This window comes from Clarias gariepinus, chromosome 6 (assembly GCF_024256425.1).
Source record: "Clarias gariepinus isolate MV-2021 ecotype Netherlands chromosome 6, CGAR_prim_01v2, whole genome shotgun sequence".
Taxonomy (NCBI): Eukaryota; Metazoa; Chordata; class Actinopteri; order Siluriformes; family Clariidae; genus Clarias; species Clarias gariepinus.
In genome coordinates, this window is record NC_071105.1 from 18,446,305 (window position 1) to 18,464,938 (window position 18,634).

The 18,634-nt window shown below is 40.9% G+C and overlaps 1 protein-coding gene across 2 annotated transcripts in view; it reads right to left on the minus strand.

Annotated features, from left to right (window-relative positions):
* Positions 1-18,634, minus strand: part of quo (quattro) — a 48,527-nt gene that overhangs the window by 13,478 nt on the left and 16,415 nt on the right. Inside the window, exons 5-16 of one of the 2 annotated variants that reach the window (XM_053497719.1) lie at positions 17,912-18,035; positions 15,320-15,413; positions 15,021-15,107; positions 14,487-14,603; positions 10,396-10,494; positions 10,171-10,319; positions 9,931-10,069; positions 8,343-8,465; positions 7,868-8,029; positions 6,698-7,710; positions 5,315-5,564; positions 5,077-5,166 (exon numbers count right to left, since the gene is read on the minus strand). In XM_053497719.1, the coding sequence (XP_053353694.1) occupies positions 5,077-5,166; positions 5,315-5,564; positions 6,698-7,710; positions 7,868-8,029; positions 8,343-8,465; positions 9,931-10,069; positions 10,171-10,319; positions 10,396-10,494; positions 14,487-14,603; positions 15,021-15,107; positions 15,320-15,413; positions 17,912-18,035 (2,447 nt within the window). Of the gene's footprint in view, positions 1-5,076; positions 5,167-5,314; positions 5,565-6,697; positions 7,711-7,834; positions 8,030-8,342; positions 8,466-9,930; positions 10,070-10,170; positions 10,320-10,395; positions 10,495-14,486; positions 14,604-15,020; positions 15,108-15,319; positions 15,414-17,911; positions 18,036-18,634 lie in introns of both variants that reach the window. The other variant, XM_053497718.1, reaches the window with a different exon arrangement.

Here is an 18,634-nt window from a genome sequence, read left to right on the forward strand (position 1 = left end):
AGAAGTCCCCGCACCTAGCTGGGCGGACCAGATGGAGTATCTCGAGGGTTCGGAGAACCGTGGGCTCTCCTACAGCGCTGGCCAGCAGCCAGGCACCGAGCAGCATGCTTTCGAGGACGATGACGTGCTCGACATCGGCCTAGAAATGCATGGCTTGTCGGAGGACGAGCATGAAATTGTGCCGCCTGCTCAGAGCTCCGCTGCTACTGCGTTAACCGCTCGGGACGACACTTCATTTTTTGCTCTCTACCGCCGAGCGGCCGAGAAGCTGGAGGTGGAGTGGCCCTCCCCGCAGCCGGCTCAAAAACCGTCAAGGTTCGTGGGATTTTTTCTTCCTCCGGAACCGACAACAGTTAAGAACTGCTTGCCCATGTTTCCCGACTTTGTCGGCGAGTTAACGTCGTCATGGAGCAAGCCGCTGTCGACCCGTGTATCAGTGCCCGGTTACGGACAATATTTGGAATTAGACGGAGCTGAGAAGGCAGGGCTAGTTAGCCCACCGCCAATGGAGCCATCTTTGGCTGCTTATTTGGCACCCTCGCACAATCATGGAGTGTCTGGACCTACTCTCCTTCCGTCTAAACATTGTAGATTCTCCTCTGCCCAGCTGGAGAAAATTTACCGCGCTCAAGCGGGCACTGCTCGTGCGCTCAACTCCGCTACGCTGCTTCAAACATATCAGGCAATGTGTTTGGCAGAGCTCGGCTCACTGGTGCCTCAGGAGAGCCCGTTCTGTGCGCTGCTTAACGAGGTCAGGACAGCGACAGACTACATTTTGCGCATGTCTCGTTGTGCGGCTCTTTCCCTCGGGAGAGGGATGGCGAGCGCAGTGGTAGCACAGAGGCATTTATGGCTCACGCTCTCTGACATTCCTGATAGAGACAGGGCTGTCTACTTGGACGAACCGCTGTCTGCTGAGGGTTTGTTCGGCCAGTCACTCGATGCCATTCAGGCAAAGTTTGACTTCAGAAGGAAACAGGCCGAAGCGTTGCGAGACATTATTCCGCGACGAGAGGTGAAGCCCAAACAGGCTCGAAGTATGAACACTCCGCGACCACCTCATAAGAGACCACCGCCGGCAGCTAGCTCGAGCTCTCGACCGGTGAAACAACAGCCTCCCAGGCAAAACCCACGGCAGTCGGCCTGGGGTATGGGCCCCCCACCGGGCGTCCGAAAGGATTCAGCGACTAGGAGGAAGAATCCTCACTCCTCCTAGCTCGGATTTTAAAGAGAGAGGAGCTCTGGCAGCAGGGAGACACTGTTTCTCCTCTCTCAATGCCGCCCAAGAGGCCGCTACGTTATGTTCAGGAAATCAGTCCCAAACGGCGCTGCACTTCCCTAACACAGTCTCCCAAGCACAATCCCCCCCCCTCACACACAAGTGCTTATGTTCGAGTTATGAACCCCAGTTGGGGCGTGTTAAAAAGTTCTCAGGGACTTACAGCAAGTACCCTCGATGTTTGCAGTGTGATTGCCCCAAAAATGGTGCATTTTGTGAATCATGTGAATGTTACATTATTAAAACCAATAAAGAATTTTCCTGTTTACAATGGTGCAAAACAAAAAAGCCCAGTGCCATCGATGAGGCTGCACTCTGGCGAAACGCCAGGGGGCAGCAGACCCCTTTCAGAAACCAATGCGGGCCGGTTGGCGTCCCACGTTCTCGAGTGGCGCGCATGCGCAGTCTCGACATGGGTGCAAAACACAGTCGCTATGGGATACCGACTACAGTTTCGCGTAAAGCCACCGCGCTTCTCTTCCATAATCAACACCGAGGTGTCGGACGATGCCGCAGCGGTGCTTCGGGAAGAGATAAATTCTCTTCTGAGCAAAAGGGCGATTCAAGTGGTGCCTCCTTCGGAAGCGAACTCAGGTTGGTACAGCCGGTATTTTGTCGTTCCGAAGAGGGGGGGAGGACTACGTCCTATTTTGGATCTGAGAATATTGAACACGTTTCTAAGAACGTACAAGTTCAAAATGCTTACTCTGAGGCAACTGCTAAATGCAATAGGCCCGGGAGATTGGTTCACTACGATCGATCTCACAGATGCTTATTTTCATATAGCGATCTTTCCGCGCCACAGAAAGTTTCTGAGGTTTGCATTCGAGGGCGTGGCCTACGAGTACCTAGTGCTGCCGTTCGGCCTGTCACTAGCTCCCCGAACGTTCACGAAGTGCGCCGAGGCGGCGCTGTCTCCTCTTCGGGAGAAAGGCATTCGCATATTAGCCTATTTAGACGACTGGGCACTGATAGCGAACTCAAGCGAGCAGGCAGAGAAACAGACAGCACTAGTTCTGTCTCACATTCAGACTTTAGGGTTCTCAGTAAATATGCAGAAAAGCTCACTGATTCCGAGTCAACAGTGTTCATTCCTGGGTCTGGAGATATGCTCCGTTACCAGCCGAGCACGTCTCTCAGAGCACAGAATAGCCGCGTTTCAGCGCTGCCTTGCTCTGTTTCAGTTGCAACACAAACTTCGTTTCCGGGTGTTTTTACAACTAATGGGAATGATGGCGTCTATGATCACTGTGGTGCCTCTCGGGCTGTTGAACATGCGTGCGTTTCAGCGCTGGGTGCGCTCTCACCGCCTATGTGCGGCGCGCCACCTCAACAGGAGGCTGACGGTGACACCGTCATGCATGTCAGCCCTTCTGCCCTGGAGGGAACCCAGGCTATTACGTCAGGGCTCTCCGATAGGCAGGGTATCGTTTCGCAAAGTGGTGTCAACAGATGCCTCCCTCAGCGGCTGGGGCGCTCTGTGCGACGGCTCCGCGATCAGGGGGGCGTGGTCACAGGAACAACGCAGGCTTCACATCAACTATTTGGAGCTGTTAGCAGTGTTCTTAGCCCTGAGACATTTTCGTCTGGCTTTAACAGGCCATCATGTTCTGATCAGGACAGACAATACAACAGTGGTGTCGTATATAAACAGACAAGGGGGGACTCGTTCACTTCCCCTGCTGAAACTATCTCATTCTCTATTGCTATGGTCCAGTGTTCATCTTCTGTCACTCAGGGCCACTCACATTCCAGGGCACCTGAATTTGGGGGCGGACCTTCTATCCAGAGGGGGCCCGCTTGTGAGGGAATGGAGATTACACCCATGGGTGGTAGCTCAGATCTGGGAGCGCTTCGGCAGGGCAGCAGTGGATCTTTTTGCATCCAAAGAAAATGCTCACTGCCCACTATTCTTCTCCATAACGGATCGCAATGCCCCACTGGGGATCGATGCGCTGGCACACTCATGGCCCCCAGCTCTATTGTATGCTTTCCCTCCGGTAGAACTGATTCTGCCTGTCACAGAGAGGGTACGTCAGCAGGGCCTGTCACTAATCCTGGTGGCACCTCATTGGCCGGCGAAGTTGTGGTACGCAGAGATAGTCAGCCTGCTAGCAGCAGAACCATGGAAACTTCCTCTCCTCAGGGACCTTCTGTCTCAGGCAGGGGGAGAGGTAGTGCACCCGCGTCCCGAGCTGTGGAACTTGCACGCTTACCTGTTGAAAGGTCCAATTTGTTAGCAAAAGGGCTTCCCCCGAATGTGATTGAGACAATCCAAAGTGCTCGGGCCTCGTCTACTAGAGGTTTATATGCTTACAAGTGGCGAGCATTTGAGCAATGGTGTCAAGAACATAATGTTCTTCCATTTCAGTGCTCCATGGTGGAGATTTTGTCTTTTCTACAAGAACTATTAGAGAAAGGCCTTTCCTTCTCTACTATTAAAGTGTACTTGGCGGCTATATCAGCCTGTCATGTTGGTTTTGACGGAGTGTCACCAGGGGCTCATCCGCTGGCAGTACGGTTTTTAAAGGGAGTGCGACGTCTGCGACCCACTACGAGGTCCAGTGTTCCGTCTTGGGATTTATTGTTAGTGCTTGAGGCCCTCTGTGGTCCTCCTTTTGAGCCAGTTGAGTCTATAGATATGAAAATTCTTTCATATAAGACGGCACTTCTTCTTGCTTTAGCATCTGCTAAACGAGTGGGCGATCTCCACGCTTTGTCCGTGCATCCATCCTGTACGCAGTTTGCTGCTAATGGGTTAAAGGTTACTCTACGGCCGAACGCGGCCTATGTACCGAAGGTCGTCTCCACTGATTATAGCTCTATGGTCTTTGACCTTTATAGCTTTTTTCCTCCTCCTTTTGCTTCTGATGAGCAGAGAAAATTGCATAATTTGTGCCCCGTACGTGCACTACGAGTGTACATGGACCGTACAGTAGATATCCGCTTATGTGATCAACTGTTTATCTGCTTTGCCAGTCCAGTAAAGGGTAAAGCGCTGTCTAAACAGCGGCTTTCCCATTGGATTGTGGAGGCTATTACACTAGCTTATAGTAGCAAGAGTGTTCCATTGCCTCTGGGTGTGAAAGCACATTCAACGAGAGCTATGGCAACATCATGGGCTCTGTTCAAAGGAATGTCTGTGGGCGAGATTTGCGCGGCAGCCAGTTGGTCCTCACCACACACTTTTGTCCGGTTCTACCGACTTGATATAACGGCCCCCTCGGTGGCTCATTGTGTCCTCTCTGCGGGGTCCATAATGCAGTAGAGTAGCTGTCAGGGTTCTTGTGACTAACTTTGATAGATACTCGGCGGGGCGTGAATATATGTCCCATACTATATGTGTTGTACCGAGTGAATCGACTGAAAGGGAACGAATGGTTATGACTATAACCTCTGTTCCCTGAAGGAGAGGAACGAGGTACAACACATTGCTGCCCCGCCTCATAGTTACGCTCGGCGAAGAGCGGCTATCGAACTGAGGGTCAACCGTGGCGACGATGGTTTATAGGTGTAGGCGGGGCTACACCTACGTCACCACAGGTTTGCCTGCCTTTACGGCGTGAATAAAGGTGGCTTCAGCCAGGACACGAGAGGGCGTGATATCCCATACTATATGTGTTGTACCTCGTTCCTCTCCTTCAGGGAACAGAGGTTATAGTCATAACCATTCGTTTCAAATCATCCAGTGATTCAGTGTGTTCTTTGAATTAGTAAAAAGATAAAGATGATCATTTGGAAATGATCTTTTTTTTATCATACTGTTTTAACATATTGTTAATCTTGTTACCTCTTACCTTAAAGAACTCTTTTCCATGGTTAATCAGCAGGTGGTCAGAGCGAGGTTTATTTTTGCTGTAGAGAGCATAGAGACCAAAACTCTCTTTCTGGATTTGAGAAAGATGCAGGTAAGTCTCAGTGCAGATAGACAGACAAAAAAATACATGGTGGCTTGAGAGGACAACAATTTGCATGCTGAAAACCATTTTTAGAAATCTGTGTTTGTACTGCAACATATGCAAAGAACTTACTTACATGTCGTAGAAAACATCGTCCCACACGAAAAGGGTGTCTTAAGCAAAGTTCAAGCTCTTTGAGAAAGTGGTGTTGATGGAACTCTCTAAGTTTTTCCAGATTTCCAAAGATGCTTCCCCTTTGTCCTCTCAGATCTTGTGGTACATCTTGGCGCTCAAGTTCTGGGAGGTAGTGCTCCATAACATAACCCAATGCTTTAACATATTCTCTTTCTGTCTGTAACAGCTCTTCCATGATGTGCTGCAATTTACTATCAAGTCAACATCATAACATTAAGAGTCAAATATTTTTATATTTTTAGATCATGCATTGCATTATTTTGTTCGACTGTGGTGCAATTTTAGCAATTTTGCCTCTGTACACCATGACAGTGGATGAAAGAAAGAAAAAAAAAACGGCCTAATAAAAAGATCGCAGAAACTGTATGAGTGGCCAAATCAGCAATTTGGTATGTCTTTAAAATAAAAGAAATTGATTGGCAGGCTCCAAAATAACTGAGTTACAGGTGTTTGCTGAGGATGTGACCTCTGACAGAAGTACCAGAATGAAGTGTATACTTTTCTGCTCAGATTCAGTCAAATGCTTTCTAAATGGCAGAGTCAATTATCGGTCCTCAACCGAATTAGGCATTCTTTTTACTTACTAAAGATAAAACTGAAGGAAGCCCCACAAGCAATTAACAACTGAAAGCTGGCTGCCTTAAAGAGCTGGCAAAGCAGACATGTCTAAGGGTTTCAGACTTCAAATCCTTCACATTGACTGCAAAGGTTTTGCATCTAAATATTAAAAAGTACTATTACAGTTATATTAGTTTGTCCAAATACTTAAATAAAAAAATTAGGGCTTTGCACACTATACACTAATTCCTTAATGCAAATTAATGCAATATTTTTGTGGAATACATTAAATTACAGGCTACAATTTTAACATCTTGATTGCTCTATTTAAAATCCACTGTGATAGTGTGCATACAGTAGGTCAAGATATGAAAATGGCGTCCAAATACATATGGACCCGACTGTTAAACGTAATGGTTTTAAAGAGATGGCATTAGCTCATTGTATTAGCTAATACCATCAGGTATTAGCTGGTAATAGCTCAACCTAGTTATACAAGGATATGATTTTTACATAATGTGCTCAAGGACTCTTTATCCCACCTTTATTATAGCAGTATAAATCCCTAAATGGAATAATTCTCCTGTGTGATATTGTTATCATCTCTGATTGAAGCCCACAATGTCTGGCCATATAATCATCAACATATGTTTACTTATAAACAGAGCATAGTCAGTGAGCGTATACTGAAAACAAGATCTTGCTTCAAGTGTGTGCAGATGTTGCTCTTGTAAGTTGAGCAGTATTTCTTTTCTAGATTACTCACATTAAATTACTGCTGTTCTCCAGTTCTAAGGCAGTGTTGCAGTCTGAGTTAAATTTTAGCCTGTCTGGAGGTACAGGGTCTCTGGAGGGGTAGCCAGTATTTTTATCATCCACGTAGATCTTGCTGCTTTTCTCCTCCTTTATCCAGCCCTGTCTTGGGCTAGACACACTTGAGCAAAAGCTTTCTTGCCGAGATATTTGAAAGTCTTGGTCATTCACAGTATCTGTGGGCTTAGCTGTAATATCCATTTGAATCCATTCTAGTTTCATATTGGAATAGTCTGAGCAGAAGCGGTCTTGATGAAATGCAGCACATTCTCTATCAGCTAGCATCATACAGGGTTGGCTGATAGATGTTTTTTGGCACACGGATAATAGAGGCCCAGTTAACATAGCACTACAGCTTCTTATGCAGGAGCCCTCACTATGAGATCGGCCCAATGCTAGATACCTCTCACCCCTGCCAACAAGGTCAGCATTCCTGAGATCATCCTCACTGCGGTGTTCACGGGAGACCTTTAGTAACTGAGCAGTTAAGGTTCTTCCTAATGCTGAATCTTTGTGATTATTTACAATTTTATCCCTTGCTTGACTGTCTTGATTCTGTGTATGTCTATAAGATTCACTCTGGTGACATTGGGCATTAAAATTTTCCTGGGAACAGCTGTTTAGGCAGGAAGAGGGAGTTGGGAAAGAAGCTTTATCATCCGCCAACATTATTTCATCCTTCTTCGGAAATCTTGAAAGCTTTTGCTTTCTATCAAACTCGAGCAGCTTCTCCTCCAGTCTCTGTTTGACATCCTGGCACACTGAACGAGCCTCACTCCATACACGGACCACCTCGGGCTGTGTCTCAGTCAAAGCATTACGCTTCTCCTCCTCGAAGCGCTCTGGCGAAAAGACTTTAAATCTCTCCTGAAAAGATTTCAGCTTGCTTATGTTGGCTGTCTCTGGGTAGCAGCTTACATCCATGTGTTCTAGATAATAACTGCATTCTTTGGTAAGAGCAAAGGCCTGACAAATAAAGAAGTATTAGAATTTGTTTAAAAAAAACTTTTGTTTCTACTTAGCATTTTTATTCAGCGTTATATTATATGGTATACATTGTATTATAAGGTATTATAAGGTTTGTGCTAACCTGGTCACAGAAATAAAACAGATGGATCAATGCCTCCAGGTCAGTCTTGTGCTGTTCAGCTTGCAAAATGAAAGCTGCCAAGTTGGTTTTGAACTTTGTCATGTGTATATGAAAAATGTTAGTCTCAGGATAACATGTCCCCTGGATCTTTCTTTCCACATTGTTCATCAATGACACAGTTTTCTCTTCTCTCTCCTTAACAAAACCATATAGAGTTTGTCTTAAATGTACATATTCTGCATTACATTTTCTTAGATACAGGTAAAATGTCAAACCAAATACATTTTTAATAATGCCTTAGTGAATTTTGAAAGTTAAAACAGACAGCTGATTTTCCATAGAAACAAACATTCACCTAAAGCCATAATTCACATTATATACCATATTCAATTAGAATATTTAGTGGATACTAATCCTGTGTAAGCCAAGTCATAACATGGTTTATGTTGTCCTTAGGATGTGTTTTCTCATTAATGTATGAATGAATGTTTAGATCCATTTATTCTACCTGGGCTTGAGTGAGGACAACATTAATGTCTGCAAGTCTTTGTTCCAGTGACTCCCTGGTTTCTTCTGCTGGGTTGAGATCCTTCTGCCATCTCTTAGCCTCCTCTTCAAACCATTCTCTGCTCTGTGAATGAAATTGATTCTGGATAAGAAATAATTTTTTCTCTTTTAGGTGAGATTCTTTATTTATCTGCATTATTTTGATGGCAAATTATGATCATGTTCAAAGAAGGTAATATAAAAATATAATGTTGAATGAATAACCACAAAAAACACTAGAAGTGCAACCCCCAGAAGATCAACTTTTACTTTTACATTTTTGCTGCTTAACATCTGTTTCCAAAATGTTTCCACTGCATTTTAATCTGTGGTCCCTTAATTCTAAAAGAATTCATAAATCCTGAGTGGGATGAACACAACAGTTTGAAACATGCATAAAATGTATCTTGAAGGTGGAAAATTATTGAATAATATTGTTTATGATTCAGGCATGCCAAACTCATACACTGCAACTACACTTTACTTTCCCATAAAACTTCTTTATCTTCAGTGTTGTAGTGTAATATGGTTTTTGCACAATGTTCAACCTGCAGAGAACAGAACAGATGTTGGACTAAGCTGGATTTTTTGCTTTCAGATGCTTTAATTTACTCTTTTAGTAAACTACAGTTATCTAGAATTTATGACTTGAAGGTGTTACATTGCGTTCAATGTTACCAAAGAAAATATGTCCATTTACCAGCCTCAGTGGCAGGGCTTCTGTTGGACCAGTGGTAAGACTAACTAACTGCTAAGACCAGGTTTCAAGTCTACTCAGGGTTTTGGCTTAGTTGCAGGAAAGAAATAAAAACTATACTATCACGTGTGTAACATCACATCAACAATGATTTTTCCTTCTGTTGCTGTCAGGAAACGCTTCCACTTCCTGAAGGCCAAGGCTGAGACTGAAGAGAAGCCTCTTCCCACTGGTTATTCAAGCCCTTAACCAGAACACCAAAGAGGACTAAACAAATCAGATTAGTTTTTATTGCTTTCACACAATAAACACAAACACCCTGCACCATTTCTGCTTACACATCAAAGTTAGGATGTAGCACATTACTTGCTACGCTGCACATTTTCACACTGCTCACTGTTATCATACTGCTGCTGTCCTACTCACCCAACATATGTGTTCACTTCTATATTCTTATATTTTTATACCTTACAGTTAACAATTTCATTTCGTACATTTTAAAAAATCTATGTAATTTACATATTTCTATTTTAATTTAATTTTTTTTTGCATTATACATAATTCTTTCTATTTTAGATCACAGCCAGTCGAATAAGCATTTTACTGCATATCATACTGTTTATTAGTTGTGTTTCAGTTAGAAGACTAAATGCATAAGAAATACACAAAAACTGTTGCATTGTATAGATGTTAGAAATTACACTTGGCTTGGTTTGTTTTAAAATCAACCTAAAACCAATGGTATTTAAGTGTTTCTAACTTTGCCAAATTAATATGAACACATTTTGACAATCAAGAATTCTTGCTGGGAAATAACAAAAAAATATTTAGCTCTACAACGCTGGTATCTCACTGTATTAAGTTGTTCCTCTGTCTCTCGCAGGAGGAGCACATGATCTAGATGTTGCAGTGATTGATTGGATCTCATAACCAGAGTGTGGACTCCTTCTTCAACCTGGTTATATAGACACATCACAGCATCCATTGAGGCCCTGTAAAAGAAATAGCAAGGATATACCTTTTCAAAATACTTACTTAAATATAGTACTTCGTCACACTAGCAAAATAGGACAATAGGATAAAAAAAGCCTACCTGTAGTCTTCAGAATGAGTAAATCTACATTCTTCCTTTCGCATTCTGGCTATTATAGCACCACCATCCCTCTGAAGCATGACCATATGTGTATCTTCAAGTACCTGTTTCATGGCACTCTTCTGTTCTTGGCTACATTTCCTTACATCCTGTGGCATTGGGTTGGTTAGATTTATTTTTATTGTAGACTACATTTTAAGAAAATGAATACGTATGTATTGGTACCTCTGCTGTGTCGGTTTTCTTGTTACTGTTCAATTTTCTTATAGCACTCTGTAATAACAAGACAGCTCCCTGAAGGTCCATCTCAAATAGGAATAATTTCTGTGGTATACACACACACACACACAAACACACACATTAGATTTGAATAGATTTAATTCATACATTGTCATTTATGCCACTTTATCCTGTATACAGGGTTGCAGGGAGCCTGGTGCCTGTCCCAGGAGACTTAGTGCACAAGGTGAGGTACACCCTGGGCAGGGTGACAGTCCATGGTAAAGTACACAATCACACATTAAATTTGAATAGACTTCAAATAGTGTGCTGCCATTATGGCACAATATTGGATTTAATGTTTTGCCTTTTAATGTTATGACTGATCAGTGTACATCCAATAATTTAATGTAGCCTAAAGCTAATAACATTTACATTTAGACATTTGGCAGACGCTCTTATCCAGAGCGACTTACATTTGTTTAATCTCATTATACATCTGAGCAGTTGAGGGTTAACGGCCTTGCTCAAGGGTCAAGTCCTTGGAACCAAGATTAACCTTTTCCAAGTAATGGAAAGACACAAAATGTGGAAAAAGAACGGATCTAATAATAATCCAAAACATTCAACCTCTTGGACAGCTGCTTCTGGAACAGACTCACTAATCTTTATTGATGTTACTCATGATAGCAGCAGCAAAAATTTAAATTTAAATTTAAATTAATTTTGTAACAAAACAATGACAAACAGTGCAAAAACACTTGACAGAAAAAGTAAAGAGATTTTGACTGGCCAAGTCAATCATTGGATTATAGCTGATCAGCTTTTTACCTCCTGAAGAGAAAACAGGGAGGAAACTCCTCAAAACAAACAACAAATATAAGAAGTTACAAGCCTGGAAAAGCCCAGATTCACAAAAGAAAATGAGTGGTGATCACTCCAGGTCACCAGTTTGTTGCAGTTATCCTAAGCTGGGTATATACTGTACAACCAAATATTGGGTGGTTGGTCACCAAAGGTACCATGTTCTAAATTGCTTAAAGGTCCTACACATCCCATTTTTCATTAAATGTTAATATGATCTTTAGGGTCCTAATGAAAAGTTTGTATTATACGTTAATTAAAAATTCAAAAGCATTGTGTAAAAAAAACACTACTTTTACCTGGTAAAAACTAGCTCTGTTCTCAGCAACCTGTTTCAGTACATGCTAATTTAAATGCTCATGACCTCTGCTGAGCCCGCCCCCCCAGTTCTGTGGGGCGTGTCTTCACAACACACCTGGGGTATAGCCACAGAAGTGTAGTCCAGTGCGGGCAATGCTTTGGACTGCATTACCCACAAAGCATTGCCCACAACGCAGTGCTTTGTGGGTAATGCAGTCCAAACAGGAAAACGCTGGATTATGGAGCCTGAGCCTGTTTTCTTCAGTCGTTTTTGGTTTGATTTAAGTACGGAACCTACGCGGAAGTTTGTAATATCGCCTGACAACGCAGAAATTAAAAGAATGGACATGCATCGACTTAATTTGTCTTTCTCATCACTGCATGGGCATGAATTAACGGGCTGTTACGCTGCCGCGAGCAACAACAACATAAAGCGGAGAAGCTTCCTGAGAGAGATACGGACGCAATGTGTTTACTGATGTGTTTACAATACTTCTTAACCTTCGACAGACATCGTTATAAACCATCTAACGTTACAAAGGTAAGCATAATATAGTTTTCCGACTACGTACACAGTTTGCAACTAGACAATCACCTTAATGCATTGTTTATTATAAACGGCCGATTAGGGATTATATAGAGACGGATGTACATAGAAAAGAAGCCATAACCATCTTCTATGAGAGTATAAGTTAACTTACACTCCGCATTCATCGTGATTATTAGAAAAGGCGATCTGCAAAGAGTCATAGAAAAATAAATTACTCACTGAGCCTGGTGAAGATGAAGCAGGAACACGAAGCATTAGTACAGATCCATTTTTTAGGAGCAGCTTCCTAGTAAAACCAGCTTTATATTGACCCGCGTTTATAAAGCAGTCTGGTGAAAAATGATTATCGCAAACATGAACGCATTTAGGTAAATCGGCGGGGACGTTAGCTTCAAAAACTAAATTTAGCCACTGCGTCCTCAGTGGCTCAGATACCTAACCCTAGGTAGGTACCCTAGGTCACTAACCCTAGGTAGTGAATGACGACTGCTGTGTTCGCTATTACACCCAACAACTGTACACAACACTCGCTTAGGCGCCATTTTGCTCCAGCGGCGAAAAACAATGGCCGACAGCTTCTTCTCACTCGGGGCGGGTCTTTGCTAAAACACCAGTGTCAATCAACTAGTGTAGGAGCGGCCTCTTGTTGTGTGGCGTCACATCGACAGGCATTTGCGATTGGCCTGATTTCAGAAGGGGCATGTTATTGTAATAAATGAAAAGAAAACCACTGGGCGGCTCTTTATCATCGTAGAGTGGTTGTGTACGCACTCTCCTAACACACAGTTCAGTCCAAACAGCTTAAAAAAGTGCATGTAGGCCTGTATGACCCCTTTAATCAATATAGAGGTAAAGATCAAGCACTTAAAGCTGAAATTCAGACCTATCATTTCAAAATGCATTTCTTTATTGTAAAACAAAATAAACAGTATTTTGGATAAAACTGTACCCTCTCTGCAAAAATATTAGGCAAACAGTATGTATGAGCTTTTTTTTTTACTGGTAAATAAATACAATGCTGTTAGTTGATCCTAAATGTTGATCAGAATAGAAGAGATTTTGCTTTTTCAGGGTAAATTATCATGCACAGTTTTTAGGCCATTTTAGCTTTAGCCATTCATGCTAATATTAGCCAACTAAATAAAAAAATATTTATATATAAATGTATATCATATTTATGATTTAGCCTTAAAAATATTTTAAATGAACTTAAAAATAACATATAACAATTACAAAAAAGTAATTTTTTTATTTAAACTATTTATTGGAAAATCACCAACATGAGCATTCATTCCACTGAATCTCTCAGTTCCTTAAACTGTTTACAATTAATTTTAGTTGACCCAAGCACCATATCCTCTGATATGCTGTTCCGTGAAGTGAATTGTCTTCCATCACTACAAAAGAGTGTACTTGATAATGGACAAGATGTTCTCAATAAGATTTAAGTCAGATAAGGAAGAGAGGCCAGGTCATCATTCTGTCATCAATAATGCCTGGGCTGCCTTGCCAAGTTCCTGTGTACCGTGGAATGGAGGATTGTCTGCATAAAGGTTATGGCCTCCTTAAATGTTGCTGATTTCTTCCTGTACCGTAATATATACACTCACTGGCCACTTTATTAGGTATACCTGGTTAACTGCTCATTAATGCAAATCTCTCATCGTCAAACCAAGAATCAGAACGGGGAAGAATGGTGATTTAAGTGACTTTGAACGTGGCTAGGTTGTTGGTGCCAGATGGCTGGTCTGAGCATTTCCAAAACCGCTATCCTACTGGGATTTTCACACACAACCATCTGTAGGGCTTAGAGAGAATGATATGAAAAAGGGGAAATATCCAGTAACTGGCAGTTATCTGGATGAAAATGCTTTATTGATGCCAAAGGTCAATTCCAGAGAAGAATTGTTGGACTAATTAGTGCTATTAGAAAGCAGAAGCGCATACTAAATCTCGATGCAGCTCAGGTATGCAGAAAAGCATCTCTAAATGCACAACGAGTCGAATCTTGAAGCAGATGGGCTGCAGCAGCAGAAGCCACACCAGGCGCCAATCCTTACACATGTTCCTTACACTTCTTTGACCTAATCATTATTCTAGATTTTTTTTATGGGCTTTTTTTTAATCAAATTGCAACAAATTTCTGTGGAATGAATACAGACACTATTACAGGAAGTATTTATTTATACCTTAGTGATATGCTGTAATCCATGAAAAACAGGCAAAAACTTGCTTAAACAGCTTACACAGAAGCCTAAATTGATGCGATTTGTCGTTCTCTGGAAAGGATTAGTTAAGCATGACACGAAACAGACGTTTGAATGCTGTTTTCAGTCGGCTTTGCAATCAGTCAGCTGTGCAAACTTTTTTTTTTTTTTCTTACTTGGTATAATAGTAGCCAATCTGTGTGATTGTAAGAGAAGGATCCTCCAAATTCACTGGTCAGTTGCTGTGCATCAACAATCTTATGAAGAACTTTCAGTGACGTAATAACATCCATCTGAAATGTGTCAACCCAAAAAGAGAGAAAATCATTGTTAAAAATCAATCATGTCTTGAGTACGGACATGATACAGTGTGTGTGTCTGTGTCTATGTGTGTGTGTTGTGGTGTATCCATTAGATCCAACTATGTACCACGTTGTTTAAGGAGTAGTTCTTTGAAAATCTTTAAGCAAATATAAAAACATTAGTAGACAAATTATTCTGGACTAAACTTTCATTAGAACCATATGCCAAGTTGCTACAATACTACTGTATATGTATACCCCCCCAAACCAATTTATGCCTAAAAAGAAGGAAAACAATTTGATTTTTTTTTCTTTTCTTTTTTTTGCCTTTCTTCCAGTTCTGCATCTAGTCATGTTAAAAAAATTAAAGTAAAAAAAGTATACGGATGACCTTTTAAAGTATTTTACCTGTAATCCCGGTGGTCTGTCCGCTTGAGGACTTTGGTCTTTTTCCACCAGTACCAACACACCATGCATAGCACGAGGGACCTGCTCCTGAATGTTAACAGGTCATTTTATGCATTTTATAAGCATCAGAGTCTTTAATGTTATAGTAACAGTTCTTAGGTACAAGTCTAAATTAATATAAAAGTTCTGGATATTAAATAAAAACCTTTAAGTAGTATGTACATGGTTGTCTCTTTCTCTGTCTATCAGATATATAAATAACTTGATCAATATGAGCTGCATAAAGGTACTAAACTTACCTGGACCATTAGCAAAGACTTATATAGCATTGTGGAAATCGGACCTTTTCGGTTGTTAATTATGACTGTTAATCCCAGATCTCTCACTTGTCTCCTATAATAAGTTACAAAAAGGGTTGGTAAACCACATATGAGCCACTTTGTAAGTGTAAATAAATAATCTGTTTAAAGATCTGCCTATTGCTATATGATCAGAAATTGTGAAGAAAAAGTGAACACTGATTATTTTCTTGAATTTTGAATGATCTAATTCATAACATCCAATAGTTATAATAATCAATGATGGTACATTTGATGTTAATGCCTGAATGAAAAAATATTTTCTTTACGGCAATACAGTGTGACACAATTTAACTTAATTTAACACAATATTTATAAAAGTAACATTAAAAAGTAACATTATGATGAAAAGTGTTATGGATCCTAATAACACAAAATATATAAAAATGAGGATATAAAACATTCAGCTTATGTGGTCAAAACATCACAGTGCACACTAAGTGACTGGACTCACTCACTCACTAAGTGGACTGGACTTACTCACTCACTCATCTTCTCTACCGCTTTATCCTGAATTCAGGGTTGCGGGGACCTGGAGCCTATCCCATTCACACACTATGGGCAATTTGGGAACGCCAATTAGCCTAACCTGCATATCTTTGAACTGTGGGAAGAAACCAGAGTACCCGGATGAAACCCACCAAGCATGAGCAGAACATACAAACATGCACACAGAGAGACGGGAATTGAGTCTGGACTCTGGAGGTGCTAGGCGACAGTGCTAACCACTACACCACCGTAGACTGGACAATAGAATTCCTCAGGGACAGAAATGTTACAATGTATGTTAGTGGTGGAACATCATCAGTGCAATAATGTGTAGTCATCACTTTTATTAAATGAAAGTATTTACAGGATGTAGGAGGTCTTCCCTGCCATGAGTGACATCCTCTTTCGTTACGAAGAACTCCTTGAGCAGCATACAATTGCGTAAAAGAATACTCATGACACATTTGTGGTATATTTCACTATGGCAGTAGTGCGTCAGTGAGTAAGGATTTGAGATACAGATCAGAAGGTCATAGGTTCAAACCACATTGCAGCAAACCACATGTTCATAAAGACTAAAGAATTGCTTGTTGTAAATGCTAATGCAGATTGACGAAAGGCCTGTGGTACATGCTTGAGCAGACTGAAGAAATGCTCATCCAAAATGGAATAAAGAAAGTTTTACTGCAGCTTTTATGGTAAGTCAGAGAGACAGACAGAGCTGAGCAGTTTTTAATTAAGAATTTTTCCCAAAATGACAAAAAATGTAGTTTTTTGTTTTAAAAAAATGAAGCATGATCCTTCATACTCAACTGCTCAGATAGAATCCCGTGACGAGCTGGGATCAGCCTCGTAAGCAGCTTCCAGAGATACAAAAGATATCTCTCCAAATGCTCTAAATTAGACACACATTTTATGTTATGTGGCCATAAAACATATACATATGTGGCCACAAAACTAGTTTATTCAGTTCAGATTGCTTTTTGTAATCAGCCCAATAATTATTGTTACATTGTTACAAAAATATTACATTCATATTTTGTGAAATATCTTAACAATTTAGCATTTTGGAAAAATGCACTTTTTTAGGTTTATGGCTTTTCATGTAAAATCTAAAATACCAGAATGATTTGAATTTAAGATAGTTATAGACACTACTAAAATTGTATTTAGCAAATGTGTTTTTATCTGATGAAAAACATAACTGTGCATGCATGTTTACAAAAAACAAAGCATGGATTGTGAGATAAGCATTTAGAATTATAAAAAATGTTGATAAATGATCTTATTTGAAAATTCACTTTTTCAGATAGGTGAGACACTTTTTAGCACCAATACCATGTTTTGGCTGTATGTTAATAAAAAAAATAGTTTTACAACTAAACTATGCGTTTCTATAACAACTGCAACTTTTTTATTTTGGATGAACATTTCTTCTGTCACTATTTCGTCAGTCCACATGAACACATACTGTACTACAAACATTTTTAAGTCCTCATAGGCATGCAACCCAACCTTTTAATCAATAACTCAGAGGTTTTTTTTTGTAAGATCATCATGCCTAGGCACATCGGGAAACAAATACTCCCCACTCCTGGAAAGATATCTGTTGTATCTCTGGAAGCTGGTTACGAGGCCGATGCCAGCTCGTCACGCGATTCTATCTGAGCAGTTGAGTATGAAGGATTATGCTCATGGGCCCAACAGTGGCACCACATTGAGGCTGGGGCTCGAACTAGAGACCTTTCAAATCAGCAGTCTGACAATCACAGAGTAGTTTGCTTGAACTATTTATTTTAAGCTGCTTCATTCTGCCATCTAGTGGTCAAAATAAGATGCTACAGCTGCATTAAACAGGTATGTTTATTAGATTTTGACCCATACAATTCACATTGTCTGCATGTCTTCTTCCTTGTTAAAATTGTGAAATATTGAGTTTTGGGGGCATAAATTAATAAGTACAGACACTGGATAGTTTGCATGGATAGTTTAAGTGCCCAGCATGATTCCAGCAGTGCACTTCGCTTTGGACGGATGTGTTACCTTGGAATGGAGTGAAGATAAATGACTAGTTTGCAGAGTACCAGAGGAGAAAGTAGAGGTGATAGCCAGCCATTCTTTCCTCCATGGACTTCAAGAACAGCTCTGCCAGTTCTGTCTCGGCTGCCTGTGTGAGGCACATAAAATACATATGGCATAAGTCCATGTGTCAATGTATGTATAGTGTGCATAGCGCTAGTGTGTACTGAGGTATGTGTATGTTTATATATAGAAACAGATTACACTGAAATAATCAGACACAAGCATATACTGCATTCAACAGCTGTTTGTCCAAAAAAGTCCTTGGTGCAGAACCAAAACTCCATAAGTTAGAGCCACACATGATGCAACTTGGGAGGAGTTTCAGGCTGGATTCGTGTGTGGTTGATACAGTAGGTGTGTTGCTCCACATTCAAGGACACTTTATGATAAGGATTAAGTCCGCCCCCTGGACTATGAGATTTCTGGAAGGGACTATCTATAACAATAAAATGCCACTGAAAGCAAGATATATGTTTGTCGTGATACAGTTTAATTTACTTCTGTACGTAAATATAATACTGTAGTAACTCATATATATTAGCACATCATCACATATTAATAACATATAAATGCACATACATCATAACATATACATTATAACATATTAATGAAGGCATAGGTGGTAAATAAATCTAAAGAATTATTTGTATATAGTTTATTTATATTGGCTGTTTTCCTTTACTT